The 17,305-nt window shown below is 34.9% G+C and overlaps 1 protein-coding gene across 1 annotated transcript in view; it reads right to left on the reverse strand.

Moving 5' to 3' along the window:
• Window positions 1–17,305, reverse strand: part of SYT10 (synaptotagmin 10) — a 66,238-nt gene that overhangs the window by 18,424 nt on the left and 30,509 nt on the right. Inside the window, exon 3 of the mRNA XM_049625272.1 lies at window positions 13,809–14,376. Coding sequence (XP_049481229.1) covers window positions 13,809–14,376 — 568 coding nt within the window. The remainder of the gene's footprint in view (window positions 1–13,808; window positions 14,377–17,305) is intronic.

A 17,305-nucleotide genomic window follows, 5' to 3' on the forward strand; every position in this document is an offset into this window, starting at 1 on the left:
TCTCTTTAAAATAAATAAAAACATTTTCAAAAAAGAACTTTATTTCTTCAAAGATCCTTCTACTCTGGAGTGATCTGGGATTATGTTTGCTATAATTCTATCATGCATTGGAATTTGAGAATCAAATGTATCTTTAAGGTGTATAAATTGTGTTTTTTTCCTTGCACATCTGGCCATCTCCTCCAACCTGCCAGCACAAGCAGTCTCGTGACTCTGGGAGGCAAAGGAGGAGGAGGAAGCTGTTTGATAGAATACAATTAGGAAATGTAATTAACATTGTAAATCTTCTCCAGTTTCTATTCCACTTCTCTCCTTTTCTTTCAAAGAACCACAATTTTCACACACTTCCTTCCTGCTCTGCCTCCTTTTCCCAGTGATGTGATTAAACCAAATTTCACCATGTTGAATGAGGGTGGAGGAAGGAACAGGCAAAGGAAGGTTCTGCCACAGCACCTGGTTGAACTCCTGGATTTTTACATACATTTTCATTATTGATTATTTTCCACCATCTCCACTGGAAGACAGAGAAAATGCTTACCAGGTGCCCTTTAGCAGGACCTGCTCATATTTCTGCAGGAAGGAAGGAATACACTTTTCAATAATATATTTTCAGTAATACAATATCATATTAAGCATTGTGCTTGGCCATAGCACAAAGTCCAGGCGAAACTTTGCTGAAGTCAGGGCAGAAAGGGGCAGAGAACATGGCAGTGTTAGAGATGGAATGATTACAAACCCCAATGAGCATTAGTGATCAATAGTCACCATGCAGAGCTACTATTGCCAGGGATGCAATTTAATAGTGCCATGTTTCTACTCAGTGGGGAACCACTGTCAGCTCCCAATCTGGGTGGGAAGTAACTCTGCCTGCCAAAATGGTTTAGCTTTTATCCTATCCAACACAACCTTGGATTTAGCTACTAGAAGCCACAAAGTGCTCAGGTTGTAGAAAAGAGCTGAGACCTTAAAACAGCCTTTCCTGGATTTAACAAATCAAATTTCATATCTACGGGTATAATAAGCTGCCTGAAACAAAGAGGGGACAGTCCGTTGTAGACACTGGGACAAGAGCAACCTGGGGCATAAGAAGAGAATACAAATCTAATAAGAACTCTTCCCTTTGTAATACTGGTTAAGAGATACCTTAAACTTTTTGCTGAGAGGAACTGGTGACTTATTCTCAAACCTTGATGACTGTTTATAGATAGTGGCATAGAAACTTGTGTAATAAACTATGCAGCTCTCCTTAGAGTGTTTGAAGCTTTTAAATACCTTCCTAAAATTCCTAATTAAGGACATCCCTCTCAGTATCATTGTACATAGACACTTGGACTGGAGGAACTTGGCTTCTCTATTTAAGAAACTACCTTACTTTACATGGTTTCACCCCCCCCTTGTGTATTGACTTGTTGTGATTTCAAACCACTGTTTTGAAAGCTTGTTTTTGTTTTGTTTTTTTTTAAGTAGGCTACATGCCCAGTGTGGAGCCCAATGTGGGGTTTGAAATCACCAGCCTGAGGTCAAGACCTGAGTTGAGATCAAGAGTTCAACCAAACCACCCAGGCACCCCTGAAAGCTTGTTTTGGACAGCACTGTTTGTAGTTTGAATTTGTTTTGAATAACTTGTTTCAACGAAATTGTTCTGCAGTTAGATATTAAGACTTTCTTGCCAAACGCTTGCACATGGAGTAGAGAACCATTATATCACTGATAGTGGAGTAATGGCAAGGGTGTCCATCACGTGATGGACTTTCAAACTTTAAAAACCAAGGTTTGACCAGTAACTCGAGAGTGTTGGGTTTGGGCTACTCTTGGCTAATCTAAATAGATTTTGTCTGTAGATTTTGAGACACCTCCTCCTGCCATGGCCAGGCTACTCTTGGTTGGCAGTGCCATTAAACTGTGCAGCAGTGTCAGGAAGGGACAGGTGTTTCTGACTTGGCAAGGCTACTTGTCATAGGCAGTGGTATAAGCTGCGTCCCTTGAGTAATAACCTTCATAGAAGCCCATCTTGTCTGTAATATTGGTGCTGCCTCCTGCTAGCTACATGGTCCTAGCTCCTACTAGGCCAGCAACTGATACCCAGATTTTAGTTGGAAGGGTTGACTACCAAGAACAAACTCGTAGAAAGGAATACCTCAGCTAAATGTGGATTTTATTTCATTCATCTCCTCTTTGCCTGGAGCAATATTGTAATTATTCTATCATTGACTTGGTATCTCTTTATTGGCATATTAAAAGATGTTATCTGGTATGCTATTGGTTTGTGAACTATTATTGTAAATTATAATTCCCACAGTGAACCTATGTGAAGCAAATTACTGGCAAAGACAATCTTAGTCTCTCAGCATAATTCGCTATAAACAAAACAACCTTAGCTCCCCCATGTCTGTTCTTCATATAGTAGTCAGAAATCTTACTGAGGCTAAGTGACACCATAGCTCACTTCTGACCAAAAGCCATCAATGGTTTCACAAGTCAATCCGAGTAAAACTAAAAGCTCTTTCCATGGCCTGAGGGCTCTAGAAGATCCGGCCATCTTCTAACACTCTCATCAGAGAGGCCCTTTCTGACCACCCTTGTACAGCAACTCTGCCCCACTGCCACTTACTGTCCTTTATTCTGCCTCTGTTTCACAAAGCATTTCATTCATTGGACATATTACATATTTCCATTATTACCTGCCTCCCTTTTCTACAAAGTAGCCCTATATGGTGGGGACAGATTATGCTCTAAAACATCCAGAAGAGTGCCTGGTAAAAAGGAGAATTCAATAGAGTTAGATGAAATGGTGGATTTAAGATTCCTGTTCTATGAGTGGATGGGGTAGGTAACGACTTCCATCACAAAATGTTTTTATTCATTATTTTTCTCTGGATGTGCAATATATCATACATACCTGCTACTCTGTAGATAGAGAGACTATAAGTTAAACATCTGACCTGCACTGACAAAAGCCTGACTGGGCATAATTTTCTGCTTCTGATTATAGACTCTTTTGTAGATTGGTATTTGATAAGTGACTGTACTTGTAAAGCATCCTTTACTTACCATGGGGTGTGGGACTGTGCATAGAGTATTTAAAAATTTAAAGGCACTCTAAAGACATGAGTAAAACTGATAGTAAAATCTCTGGTTTAGTGAATTAAATTTATAGAAAGACTGAATTTGATATATGCCATGGTATAGTCTTTTATGATACTATCCTATTTTATTCAAGTTCAAGATTGAAGAAAAGAGTAAAGGAAAACTATCTCATTCATTTTTTTAAAAAAAACATGAAGGTGATTCACTTAGGAAATTTAATTATTAGGGTAAGAAATTTAAAACATGGAAGAAACTGGGTTCTTAGCAATCAAGTGGATAACAAACAGCTGCTTGTGTGCAAGATTACAGCATGCTGGGATAAATGACACTTGGCAACTTTAAATTGTACAAGAAGTTCACATTTATTATCTCATTTCATTTTCAAAATATTCCTGTTGGGTTGATATTATTATACACCTTTTTTTATATGGACAAAGAAACGAGTTCAGAAATGTTAAGAAACTTACCCAAAGTAATGGAGCCAGAAGGCAGCAGAGCCAGGCTTCTAATGAAACTACACTCACTTAAGTTCCTGTAGACTTTTCTTTCCCTCTTAACCTTCCCCAGCAGAAACAATGCTTCAAATTTTACTAGCCAGGACAAAAAAACTTTAAATTGTTTTCATGGCCTTAGATTTCAAAGCCAAGAGATGAGTAACTATATTTCCTTGAAAAAATTTTTTAGAAATTAGGAAATCAGTTACCTGATTTATAGGAAACTGTTTAATGCAGTCTACTATAGTGAAGGAGGAGAATATTTTAAACATTCACATTTAAAAGTCAACTGCATATTCTCTTCACTATATAAGAGCATGTTAATAATAATTAAATTAGTAAAGTGCAAAAAGGAACACATTTAACTCAATGGTACCTTTAGAACTATAATGAATTCCTAAAACTTACAACAGATGCAGGTATATTGCTAGAATGTCATGGGGCTGAAAACCTTCTCCTTTTTTATTCATTTTTTAAAATTTTTTTTGAGGGGAGGGGCAGAGAGAGGGAGAAAGAGAATCCTGAGCAGGCTCCAGGCTCTGAACTGTCAGCACAGAGCCTAATGCGGGGCTTAAACTCAGGAACTATGAGATTATGACCTGAGCTGAAATCGAGAGTTGGAAGCTCAACTGACCAAGCCACCCAGAAGCTCCCTGAAAAGTTTCTCCTTATCTTTTGCAACTTCCAAACATTAAAATACAGTAAGACACAAGTGGTAAAATTCAATTATACCCCAAATATGGATTTTTTTCACTAGTTCCATCTAAGAGGAGAAAAATGGCCTAGAAATTTCCTGAAATAACATTGATTGCAACTGTTCCTTTTGAATAAGGCCAAGAGAGTCATTGTTTAGCTCTCCATGCATTTTAATAAAAGTTGTTAACAAGACAGATTTGACAAGATTATAAATTTTAAAAGCCTTAAGCATATTTTTGTCATAAGTATCATATTAAAAATTTCTTTAATTCAACTACGTAAATATTTTGAAATTTCAACTCTGTAAGCCAAAAGTTGAACTCCCATATTGAAAAGAAATTCTCTTTATTTCTTTTTAGTATATTCCAAGAACAGTAACACTCCAACATAATTCAAGACAAGGAACACTGGACTAAGAGTTGATTAAAGATTTAAAATATAGTTCTGGATCTCCTATTAACCAGCTGGATGGACATAAGTGATTTTTTTTTTAACATTCCTTGGCCTTCATTTTCTAGATGATAAAATTAAAGGATTAAATTGAGCTTTCTAGCAATTCTAAAATATGATCACATGATCTAGACATGAGTGTTCTCAAAATTCTACTCCAAACACACACCAGAATTTTTAAGTTAATATGAAAAGTCTTCTGACCTATTGTAAGTTCAAGCATTTTACTCTGAGAAAAAGATCTCAGGTCATTATTTAGGACATTGATTTTATTTGTACACAATTCTCTCAGTGTAAATATTCTTTTAGAAACCTAAAAGCAACAAATTGGAAAGGTAAGGAATGCAGGAAGCATGTGTACTTATAATGGAAGAGTAATGGACAGAAATAAAAATTTGCTTTTTAAATTTATTATAACAACTGATGGTCATAAAGATCACCACTATTAAGAAAAGGTTAAATTATTCAGTAGTTTTACTTAAAAAACCAGGGACATGCATAATATTTGATAAGTGTTTCTATTTAAAATTTTTTAAGTAGGAAATTAGGCACATAAATATGTTTTGAAACTTATTAACATAGAGTTTTTTTCAGACTATTCTTTTTTTATTTTAATTTTTTTTTTTTAACGTTTATTTATTTTTGAGACAGAGACAGAGCATGAACGGGGGAGGGTCAGAGAGAGGGAGACACAGAATCCGAAACAGGCTCCAGGCTCTGAGCTGTCAGCACAGAGCCCGACGCGGGGCTTGAACTCACGGACTGTGAGATCATGACCTGAGCTGAAGTCGGCCGCTTAACCGACTGAGCCACCCAGGCGCCCCATTCAGACTATTCTTAATAAATAATGTGTTATTTGTCTGAAATCTTGATTTTTAAGAAGCAGAAATTCTGACTTTCTCAATTGTGATGAAATGTGAAATTCCATTTTAAGGAGCTCCTTTCCACTTCTCTGTGTATAAAAATGAGAGGATGTTAGCATGGCCATGGTTCTTTCTCACTTTCTGCAGTTGAAGGCCTTGTCTAACTATCAAGCTTGTGAAGGACTAAAGGCAATGAACACACAGAATAGCTCAGACACAAGGCAAAGTCCAAGGTTACAAGAAATTAACCTGTTTGTAATCAGGAATCTTTTTTTTTTTTCTTTAGGTTATCAGTCAGGGATCCAGGAGGAAACAGGTGGCACACACAAATTAGACTATTTCCAGAGGGCTTACTGAATAGACTATCTACAGAGATGTGAGCAGGGGTAGAAAACCACCAGAGATGGTACTGCACCCGGCTGCTGGGAAGAGGGGAGGCCATGATGACCTACTTCTAAGTCTGAAAGGACAAGGGAGGGAGAACCATTACCTGGACTTGGAAGGAAAAAATGGTGAAAAGCAAAGGCTGCTTTGAGAGAAATTGTGCCCTCAGGTGAAGGACACGGCCAGCCTGAGGCATCCTCTCAAGAGAAAGATGAGAGAATACACATCCAAATGACATTCTCCTCCTCCCTAATGTCTCTTGCCAGAACTCCGAGAACAGTGTCAACAGTGTCGGTAGCCCTAATAGGCCAGCCCCCTGAGGTACCAGACAGGGTGGAGAATAGTAGAGAATGAACCTAAAGGGACACATGGACTACATCTAGCATCTTTAGCTCCTGAAGTTTTACAAGATGCACTTTTTAATAAGCACATGTACAGGTTGGTGAAGGAACAAAGAGGAGAAGTGCCCAGTGTAAAAGGAAGAATCAAGTCAGGGTGCAGATGAGAGGCGTGTGATGTAACATTATAAGTGTATACTTCATTTAAAAATCATATACTCACTGAATCACACCATACAGTAACTAAAAAGATTTAAATTAACTCTTACACAAAACTTTCCACCCTAAATAGAAAAGCGTACCACCTAAAACTATCTCCAACCATAATATTAAGACATAACCATTTTTTGCACCAAGATCTCTATTCCTATTTAATATGTAAGTGACATCAACAACCAAAACCATATCCTGTATCATTCTGTAATAACTTTTGGCAGCTAACATACAGTGAGCATTTACAAATGCCTGACTCTGTGCTAAGCACTTATTTTATTTACTCTATTCAACAAACTGTGGTTTGCCTTCTCATAATTCCCATTTTATAAATAAGGTAATTAAGGCTTAGAGAGACTTTGTAACTTGCTCAAAGCCATAGATTCATTCAAAGTCATAAGTGACACAGCAGGGATGCAAAGGTTGTTAGTTTGTCCCAGAGCCTAAATTCTTCAGTGATTGGGCTACTCTCCTTCCAATAACAGCCAGAGAGGGTGAGGGAAAGAAGGGGGTGGGGTGGGAAGGGGAGGCCAGGAAAAGGGGAAGAGGAGGGGAATGGGGAAGAGGGAGAGGAAGAGAGCCAAGGATGATAGAGAAGTTAGATAGCATTATAATCTTTACAAGTTGAGCAAGGTAGGAATTTAAATTGGAAATTATGTGGATGCAGTGAATTTAGGCAAAAAAAAATTATCTTGCCTTTTGAGCAACCCCAAATGTTATGACTAAAATATGGTCAGCTTTGGCTACCAATCTGCGATATTCTTTTAATTACTCAAAATGTCTTACTGTGCTCACCCAACAATGCTGTATTTATTTAGAAAGTGTGGGTTCAGTTTTGAATTAAGACTAAAACTGGTGGCATAAATTTAAGTATTGGATATGCATTAACTTTTTTTGCTGTGTGAAACAAAATACTATAATCAATATTACAGGAATCTACTGCTTAAACTGATAATAAAAGGCTAATATAATTGTTATGAGCTATTTTAAGGCCAATTTGCCTGAGGTATTTTATGTAAAATGCAAAGGTAGTCAAAACAGACCAAACACTAAAGCCTTGCTCTCTAAATGTACACAGATGTGACTTAACTGTCAAAGTAATATAAACAACTATGGTGATTTAATGAACTCCAAATATTCATGAGACAAATTTCCTTATTTTTATTTCCTTTTCCTCCATTTTGCCCATCTCTCCACTCTCTTCCCCTGTGGCAACCACCAGTTTGTTGTGTTTTTATGGGTCTGTTCCTGCTTTGTTTCCTTGATTGCGTTAGAGTCCTTTAACAATCTTTTGGAGTTGAGCAGGTGTTAAGGCCAAGAAGAGCCAAGGTTTGGGAACTCACAGAATCTTTTGATAGTCTATGATAGCTCTATTATTTTGAATTTAATTTTAATTTGATTTTATATTGCAGCAAAGATACTTCCTATATATTCTTGCAAAATGATCTGATATCAGACTAAAAGATCTGATAGGTTTATAGGATTTATTTGCATCATGTAAGTTAATAATAAATTAATGGTGGCCCATTAACAGATGTGGTATCTGTGACACTCCAGAGATGAAATAGAAAATTAGGAATGCTTAAGGAGGAGCAGATATGGGTTCACTGTCCCAGTCTGCAGGCCTATGACTATAATTCTGCCTGCTGCACTCCGGAGATGTAGCGGGACAGCCCCTGACCAAAAAGGTCTTCTCTCTCCCACCTTGCCTTTCACCACACTTTTTTCTTTAGAAGAAGGTTGGAATTTTGCCATTCTTTAAAATGTTACTGGCTAACCCATTATTCCATAGTTAGCAAACTTTAAAAGTGAATTGATAGCTAAATGCAAACAAAGCAAAGCAAAACAAAACAAAAACCAGCATTATTTTGATCCTGGGATAGACCCAGGATGCTCAGAAAAATTAAAAATATATCACTAGAAATAAGAAAACAAATTAAAAACAATTTTTTAAACATTTAAAGAAATTTTAGTCACGGACATTAAAATACATTACTTCAAACTCAAGCTCAGCTAGTACATTTAGTACTCTGGTTGGTACAATGAACATAACAGTTTCTTTCAAACTTGACAGATCCTTAGTTAAAAGATAATAGATTCAAGTACTTTATAGCTGTAAACTAGGTCAGTGTGGTTATGTGCATATACCCTTTTTTCCTGTGAGAATTCTTGTCTAGAACATCGTTGGTGCTGAAAAAAAATGTTCATTGAATTGATGAGTAAATAAATATGTAAGATAAAGTTAGTTCTAGTAAAAAAATAAAGACAAGCTTTTCTTTATCTAGCTATACTTTCAGTGGCTTCTTGAGTGTGCATGAGATCACTATATTTAAATATTCAAAATACATCAGTCTTTATACTGATTGACTTTTTGAAAATAAGTGAATTAAAAATTTGAAAAATACACTTTTACATAGCTTAAAAAGTAAATGTGTATAAAGCATACATTGCAAACGTATTCTACCATTTTTGCCAACTTTCTATATTAGTGCAAGAGATGACTGGCTTGCCATATTTCTGATATGTAGTAGGATGATCCCTAAAGTGAAAATTAATTTTTTGTAAAGAAGTAAGGCATACCTTTTTTTTTTATTTCCTTTGCCATTCAATCTTAAATTTTAAAAAACCCTGATTCCTGATAAAAATGTTAATTCTTGTATAGACATAATTAGTAATTAAATTGTGAGTACAAAATATGTTTCAACCTGATGGAGTTTTGACAATAAAATATTCCTGCTTTATTTTACATAAGAATTTATGCCACAAAGTTTTTCATTTTTTCTTATAGAAGGTAGTTGATGTTAACAAATAGAACTAATAAAATATTTATTAATTTGTAATCAATAGGGTACAATACTGCATTGTTTTTTCCCTCTGGTAGTGGCAGATTTATACTTACAAACATTCTCACACTTGACCTTGTGTGAAAATTTGCTATGTTAATTTATTCAACAGGTATTTATTGACTAATCACTAAGTGCTCATATATGCTGAGAAGAATATAAGAGGTATACAAGGTGATTTCTGTCTTCCAGCTCAGAGGGAAGGGGAAGACATGAGACATCTACTCAGACAAGGTATAAATATGTGCTACAGACAGCGCTTCCATCGGCAGATATTAGCTTCTTTCCATTTCCATGGCTACCAGCCTACTCCAGTCTCTATTTCATTTAATCTAGACTCCTACCTGGACCCCTACATTTCATGATCCTTTACTCCTACCCACTGTACACACTGAAGCCATATAGGATGATAGCTCCACTAGTTTTATTCTCCTGATAAAAACAAATATAAATTCCCACAGCATTAAAGGGCTTACTGATTGTAGTTTAAACAGAACATTCTACTTTTGGTTCCCTTTAGTCCCTCTTCATCTCATATTCCACACAAGTCTACTATTTTCCCCCTGAAAACGTGCTAGTCTTGTTTATTTCCTTTTCCTCATGCTGTTTCCTTGTCAAGGAACATCCCTTTCCTTTATTCAGAATTCTATCATCCTCATATGGTGGTCTTATAAACCATTTTCATATTAGACATAGTCTGCATGAGAGGAGAGAGAGAGAGAGAGAGAGAGAGAATGTATGTGTGAACAAGACCGTATTTGTGGAGGTTTTCAGGAAAATGTTATATAGTATTATTTATACATTAACATATACTTTATTTCTTTGTTCTATTAAAGTTCTTGATTAAATACAAATTTATTAAATTTTATTAAATTTGTATTTTACTAAAGTATAAACTTTGTACATAGGTGATATTCAGTGAATTCTTATGTAATCAAATTGAAGTTGTTTGAATCTAATGCCATAGGAAAAAAGTCAATTTCATTTAATGAACCGGCCTAGGAAGATTTTTTTTGAACAGGGCCTTGGACAGGCATCTGGATATATGGAAAAAAAATTGTGACAGATACTCTAAGATGAAAATTTTTTGGAATAAGACACATAAAATAATTAAAAACAACAATCACAAAAAAGCAGCAACTCTTATTTCCATAGAGTTCTATATTAATAATTATGTCATTGGCCTGAAGAAGAAAAAAGAGGTCCATGGCATTTACATCAATTGATGTTAGTAAAGCAGGAGATTCATTAAACATTAAAGATATATCAACTATTTCAAGTTGGTGACAAAAATTTTTTTTACTAAATTTTAGAATTTTTAACTTGGACGTTTGTAGTATATAAAGGCACTCTCTAAAATACACATGATTGGGGCACCTGGGGGGCTCAGTTGGTTAAGTGTCCGACTTCGGCTCAGGTCATGATCTCACGGCTTGTGAGTTTGAGCCCTGTGTTGGGCTATCTGCTGACAGCTCAGAGCCTAGAGCTTCTTCAGATTCTGTGTCTTTCTCTCTCTCTCTGCCCCTCCCGCACTCACACTCTCTTTCAAAAAAAAAAAAAAATAAATAGAAAAAAAAATACACATGATTATCTCAGTATGAGAACCTTAAATTATAAGAATGGTTTTTCTAGATCTGTGTTTACTTAACTAGGTATTTATCTATATTTATCATTAGTGTCTCATAATATAAAGATAGGTAATATTTTAATTCAAATATATGTTTTATCTGTTACTTAAATTCTTTTATATCTCTGTTCACATAGTTGGATCACCTTTGCAGGTTTCTACAAAACTTGGGTGAGTGAGGGCATATGACTACATTTCTTTCTATCTCTTTCCTTTTTTCTCCTTCTTTGTAGGAAGCTCTGTATTTCTGTATGAAATTACTTGAAGTTAAAAGTGTGTAAGAAAAGATAGTCACTTAAGCAATTTCAACCCATATTGTTTTCATTAATCTGAAATATAAAATTGCTTAATGATTTTTCAAAAGCTGACGAGAAGCTTTAATTAAACACTATGCTATGCATAAAGATGATACTAGCATATATTGTGAACTTGGGTCCCATAGTCAAGAAATGTAGGTTTCATTACGATCTTCCTAAAAGAAAACCCGTAAATAGTATCTAGAACAATATGTACCTCAATGTTCCAGTTACAGAGAAATGTCATTTGGCTAGAATAATTTAATAATATATTTTATTATTACCCACTTATTTTTGTATCCAGAATATTGAAGCGAAAATGTGTATAGATGTGGTAATCAGAATAAAGGTACCCCCAAAGATGGCCACATCCTAATTTCTGGGACCTATGAATATGTTACCTACATGGCAAAAGGACTTTGCAGATATGATTAAGATTATGAATCTTGAGATGGGGAAATTATCCTAGATTTTCCATATGGGCCCAAGAACATGCTTTAAAACAATTTTTTGCATCCTTAAATATTTAGAACATGCTAAACCCATACTAGGCACTTAGCAAATATTTATTGAATGAATAAAAAAGAAGGGATAGTTTAAGATTGGGGCATCAAGAAAGAAATAACCTAACAATTAACTATTATCTGCATTTGCAGATTTTCCACTATAGGAATATAAGTAATAAAGTAAAAAACAACATGAAATTAAAAGAGCTCCAATGTATCTTTGAAATATGATCCAGTTTCAAAATTTCTTCTTTGTTCCCTAATAAATTTCACAGTGGAAACCAAGAAATAAAGATCCAACAAGTGAGAATGTTATGATGATGCAATTCAACAAACTGGAAGTATAAAATTTTAAATGATCTTATCTATATCATTCTTAGTGAAAATATAATGACCCCAAATTCTGGTTTTCATTAGTAAAACATTGATGGGGGAAAAAGTAAAAGGAGTACTCTTGGGGCACCTAAGTGGCTCAGTCAGTTGAGCATCCGACTCTGGATTTCAGCTCAGGTCATGATCCCAGGGTAGTAGGATTGAGCCCCGAGATGGGCTTCGCACTGAGCACGGAGCATGCTTAAGATTCTTTCCTTCTCTTTCTCTCCCTTTGCCCTTTCCCCTGTTGACATACTCTCTCTAAAAAATTAAAAAAACAGGAGCTACTCTGTATTAAAATATAATTTCCTATTTTTATTTTTTAATATATTTTAAAAAAATTATCTTATTTTTAAAATTATCCCTTATCTCTAGTAAGGACTTCTATATTTTAAGCTTATAAATTTTGGTAAAATTTCGACAAAAGATGGTAAATACTTAAAGACAACCTGGTGGTAAAAAATTAAATGTACCCATTTAAAAACCAACAAATCAATACAATTCTGCAATCTAACCTAAGTGACCAGTTTTCTAATTCCAATTCCATAATTCTATCCTAGATACATAAGCCTAAATAAAACAGATTTGTGTAAATGAGAACATAACAATTTTTAGTATACCAAAATTTATGCCTAACTCAAATGTCCAACAGTAAGAGAATGGTTAGGTAAATAGATCATATATTTAAACATTATAAAATAAAACAAATGTAACATAAAAGAAAATCAGTGGGAAAAAATTTAAACGTGGTTTGAACTATTTATTTATTTATTTACTTATTTATTTATTTAGAGAGAGAGTGGAGGGACAGAGAGAGAGAGAGAGAAAGAGAGAGAGAAAATTCCAAGGAGGTTCAGTGCCATCAGCACAGAACCCAACACATGGCTCGAATCCACAAACCATGAGATCATGACCTGAGCCTAAATCAAGGGTTGGATGCTTAACCAAGTGGGCCACCCAGGTACCCTGAAACTTAGTTTGAACAATAATTTCAAAACATGTATGGAAAAAATTTACAAAGCAATATACCATTATATTATATGTAATTGGTAGCATTATGGAGTATTTTATTTTGTATTATGTTTTTCACTGTTTTCCAAATTTTCAATATTAAAGTTATTATTTTATATTAAGAGAAAGAGTTTTGTATTGTAAAACAAAAATTCTAATATAAACAATCACTTCTGCTCATTCAACATTTCAAATTCTGTAATTGTGTCTATTCCATGAAACCTTCTGAAGAAATGGGCTGTTTTAGACTAAACCAAGGGCTTTTCCAAATATCATCAAAGTACATTTTAGGTTTGATCTGAGGAACAATATCTGAAATAATGAAAGTCACTCAATATTAACTATGAGGAAACTGAGTGCTGGGAATAGGTTATAAAATAAACATTTTACAAAAGAAAAGAACTACTATTTTTGTTAACTTACAAGAGCTGGGTTTTTTTATTTACATAGTCACTAATATCATGTAAGTGCCTAAATTATTATTACATATGTAATCAAATCCTACCTTTGCACGTTCTTAATACATAAATTCCGTAACTTTGTAAACTCATTCCAATAAGTTGAATGATAATTAGTTTTATATACTACTACAGGTGAAAAAAAATAGTTTGGTGGAATTATTACTTACTGTGGTAGCACAATGAATATCTTTCCACACTGTGGCTTCCCTGGAGAGATCAGAGACTTCAAACAAATTATCAAGAATCACTTCCCCAATCATGTCATGTCTAGAAAATCTGTCAAAATCATATACACTGAAATGTAGTTTTCGGTTGCTTAGTTGATCATATGCTACAGGAAACTGAAAAGTTTCATCAAATAGAGGATTTAAAGTCTTTCTGTGCACACGGGTCTGAAATTTCTTTTTCCTATCTGGAAGAAGATACATCTTCACATAAGGGTCAGAAGTGCCTGTGAAGTCTTTAGCAGGGAGATCTAAGGCTTTGATAATTTTAACAATCAGAAGTTCATTTTCATAGTCATACTGGAGGGTGAAGTTAAGTTTCCCACAGGTTTTGACATCTTCTTCCCTGTTGCCCTCAGAGTCAACGGATTTCTGTTTGTAGAGCTCTGGTTTTATCCTCCCAATGCTGGTTGTTGTTTCTCCTCTTTGTAAAACTGGTTCTGTGCCCATGCTAAAATCAACACTGGAAACCTGCATTTGCCTTGGTAGGTGTCTCCTGAAGGAATTGTGGCTGTATATACACACATGTACACACAAGATAATTTAGGTAGATCATTTTGATGACAACATTATACAGTGGCATATAAACTCTCCCCCACCCCAGGATAATGAAAGCATTGCATTTGTATAAATAGAAAAACGGATGGACACACATGCATGCGCATGCACACACACACACACACACACACACACACAGAGCTACTTTCGAAAAACCAGAAATGCAATAGTCAAAGGAAAAGACTTCTAAAATTATAGAAACATCTGAAACACTCAAATGTACATTTTTATGAACTTTTGGAATTTTTTACTCTCAATCATAAGGACATAATTAAAAACAATTGTGAAGAAACACAGTTACAAAGTTTAGTATTCCACAAAATACCACAAATCATAAATCATCTGGTTATATCTTGTTGTAATTTTTGTGTAGACAAATCATGTTGATGACTGGTTTCTTTATATCTAGATTTTTTGCATCTCATGAATTTTGTGTTTTTAGTGACTGCCCCATTACAATAAAAAACATAAGTCCACCTATTCTAATACTATTTAATTATTCCTAATACTTAAGGAATTATTCTTAATACTTAAGATAACTAAATGAATATTTACTTGTGAAAAGAATATATAGTGGTGACAGCCAAAATTAGTACATTTTCCTTTTTTCAACATGGAGTGGGCTTCAGAAATTCTAAGGATTAAAAATATACACTTTTAGAATTTGGGTCCAACCTAATAGAGTTTTTTAGAATTCAAACTGACTTTCCTTTATCACTGTTACTATTCATCTAGTCAACATTTCTGGAACATTAGCTATATCAACTTACCATTGTCTTGTAAATGTGACTTGCATTAAAATCTGCTTCTCTTCTACTTCATCTGTGATTTCTGGTATGAGCCGTGTCAACTTATGTGTCTCCTCAAGGCTTAGTCCCAGGTCTTTAGTTCTTTATTCTCCTTAGTCTCTCCAGTAGACTAATCATCAATTCTTGAACTGTAACTGTCATCTTAAATCTGGTGTTTCCCTGCATATATCTCAGATATGTAAACTTCTAGTCCCATATTTACACATCTCTAAGGGAGATTTCTAAATGGATATCTTAATTTTTCCCCAAACTCAAGCAAAATCACTTTCTGCCTTTTGCTCTCAAACTAGTTCTCCCTTCCACAATCTCAGACAATAGCTCTAACATATTTATCAGCCACTTGTGCTTGGGAATCTGCAGTATGCTCTGAATCACATTTCCTTCATTCATGAGATTTACTCAATTTTCGAAATCCAGTTGATATTTGCTTTGAAACATTCCATATACTCGTCCATTCTGTTCCATTTCTATTGCTACTCAGTCCAGATCCTCATCAACTTCTGTTTTGCTTTCTATACTAGTCTTTGCCTGACTCTCCTTTCAGCTCTCTTACACTTAATATCTATCTAGCACTTACTTTAAAATCCTGTATTCACTTCTGTTGTCTGTTACATCAGATCTACATTTTTTACAGTAAACACTAAGTAATACTGAGGACATTGGTTTAACTAATACTTGATTCATTGATGCACACATAAGGACTGATTTAAGAGGGATAAAAAAAAGTGAGTGAATATCCAGAAGTAAGATACCTAGCCATGTTACCATTTGAGCAGTAATTTGAGGAGCTGAGGATGTTGAACCTAGAAAGGAGAGGAATCTGTCTTCTAATTTCTAAAGGGCTGTCATGGCAGAATTAATAAGAATCTATGGAAGTTACAGGTGAAGATGGACTTTGGCTTAATATAAGGGAGCATTTAAAAAATATCTACAGTTGTCCAGGGGCGCCTGGGTGGCTCAGTCGGTTGAGCGTCTGACTTCAGCTCAGGTCACGATCTTGCGGTCTGTGAGTTCGAGCCCCGCGTCGGGCTCTGGGCTGATGGCTCAGAGCCTGGAACCTGCTTCCGATTCTGTGTCTCCCTCTCTCTCTGCCCCTCCCCGTTCATGCTCTGTCTCTCTCTGTCTCAAAAATAAATAAACGTTAAAAAAATTTTTTTTAAATAAAAAAAATAAAAATATCTACAGCTGTCCAAAATGGTGTATATGAAGTATAGAAACCAAAGTTAGATGTTGAAGAAAAAGGTTTATGCCTCAGGTTGAGATGTTAGACTTCTGTTTTCTAACACTTAATTTCTACGATTCTCTATCATTCTATGATTCTTTAATAATTTTATTCATGATATCATTATGTATATTAATAAAATGGAATTTTATTATGTAGATTGTTATGTAAAATCAGAATTATAATCTGAGGTGTTCCAAATTTACTCTCTTACGTTTAATTAGCTTATTTTCTATTTTCAGGATGGAAATATTAAACAACTATTTAAATACCATAAAAATGGTATAGCTAATCCCATTCTAATTCTTGATATTTTTAGTGCTAACCTGGTATTGGAATATCATTTTTTCCTTAAGCTTCTATATCTATTCCTTATATAGAATCAGGGGCTTAAATTGGGGTCAGGCCACCATTGGAGAGTATTCGTGAAAATAAGAATAATTTTAAAAAGAATACAAGTAGTATATGTTCTGAATTATTAAAGGGGTCTAATATAATTTAGTTATATATTCAGTGTTCTTAAGCAATTTAGAATATATTGTTGAATAAATATTTCTGCCTAAATCACTTTCCCTTATGTAATGATTTTCATTTTTAAAATATTTATCTATTTACTTATTTATTTATAGAGCATGTGCATGAACGGGGGGGAGGAGCAGAGGGAGAGAGAGAGAGAATTCTAAGTAGGCCCTGTGCTGCTAGCATGGAGCCTGATGCAGGGCTCCATCTCATGAACCATGAGATCATGACCTTCACCAAAATCAAGAGCCAGAGGCTCAATCAACTGAGCCACCGAGGAGCCCCTGTAGTGATATTTAAAGAAAATTTTTGTAAGCAAAATTCCCCCAAAA

This window comes from Panthera uncia, chromosome B4 (genome assembly GCF_023721935.1).
Source record: "Panthera uncia isolate 11264 chromosome B4, Puncia_PCG_1.0, whole genome shotgun sequence".
In the NCBI taxonomy this organism is placed as follows: domain Eukaryota; kingdom Metazoa; phylum Chordata; class Mammalia; order Carnivora; family Felidae; genus Panthera; species Panthera uncia.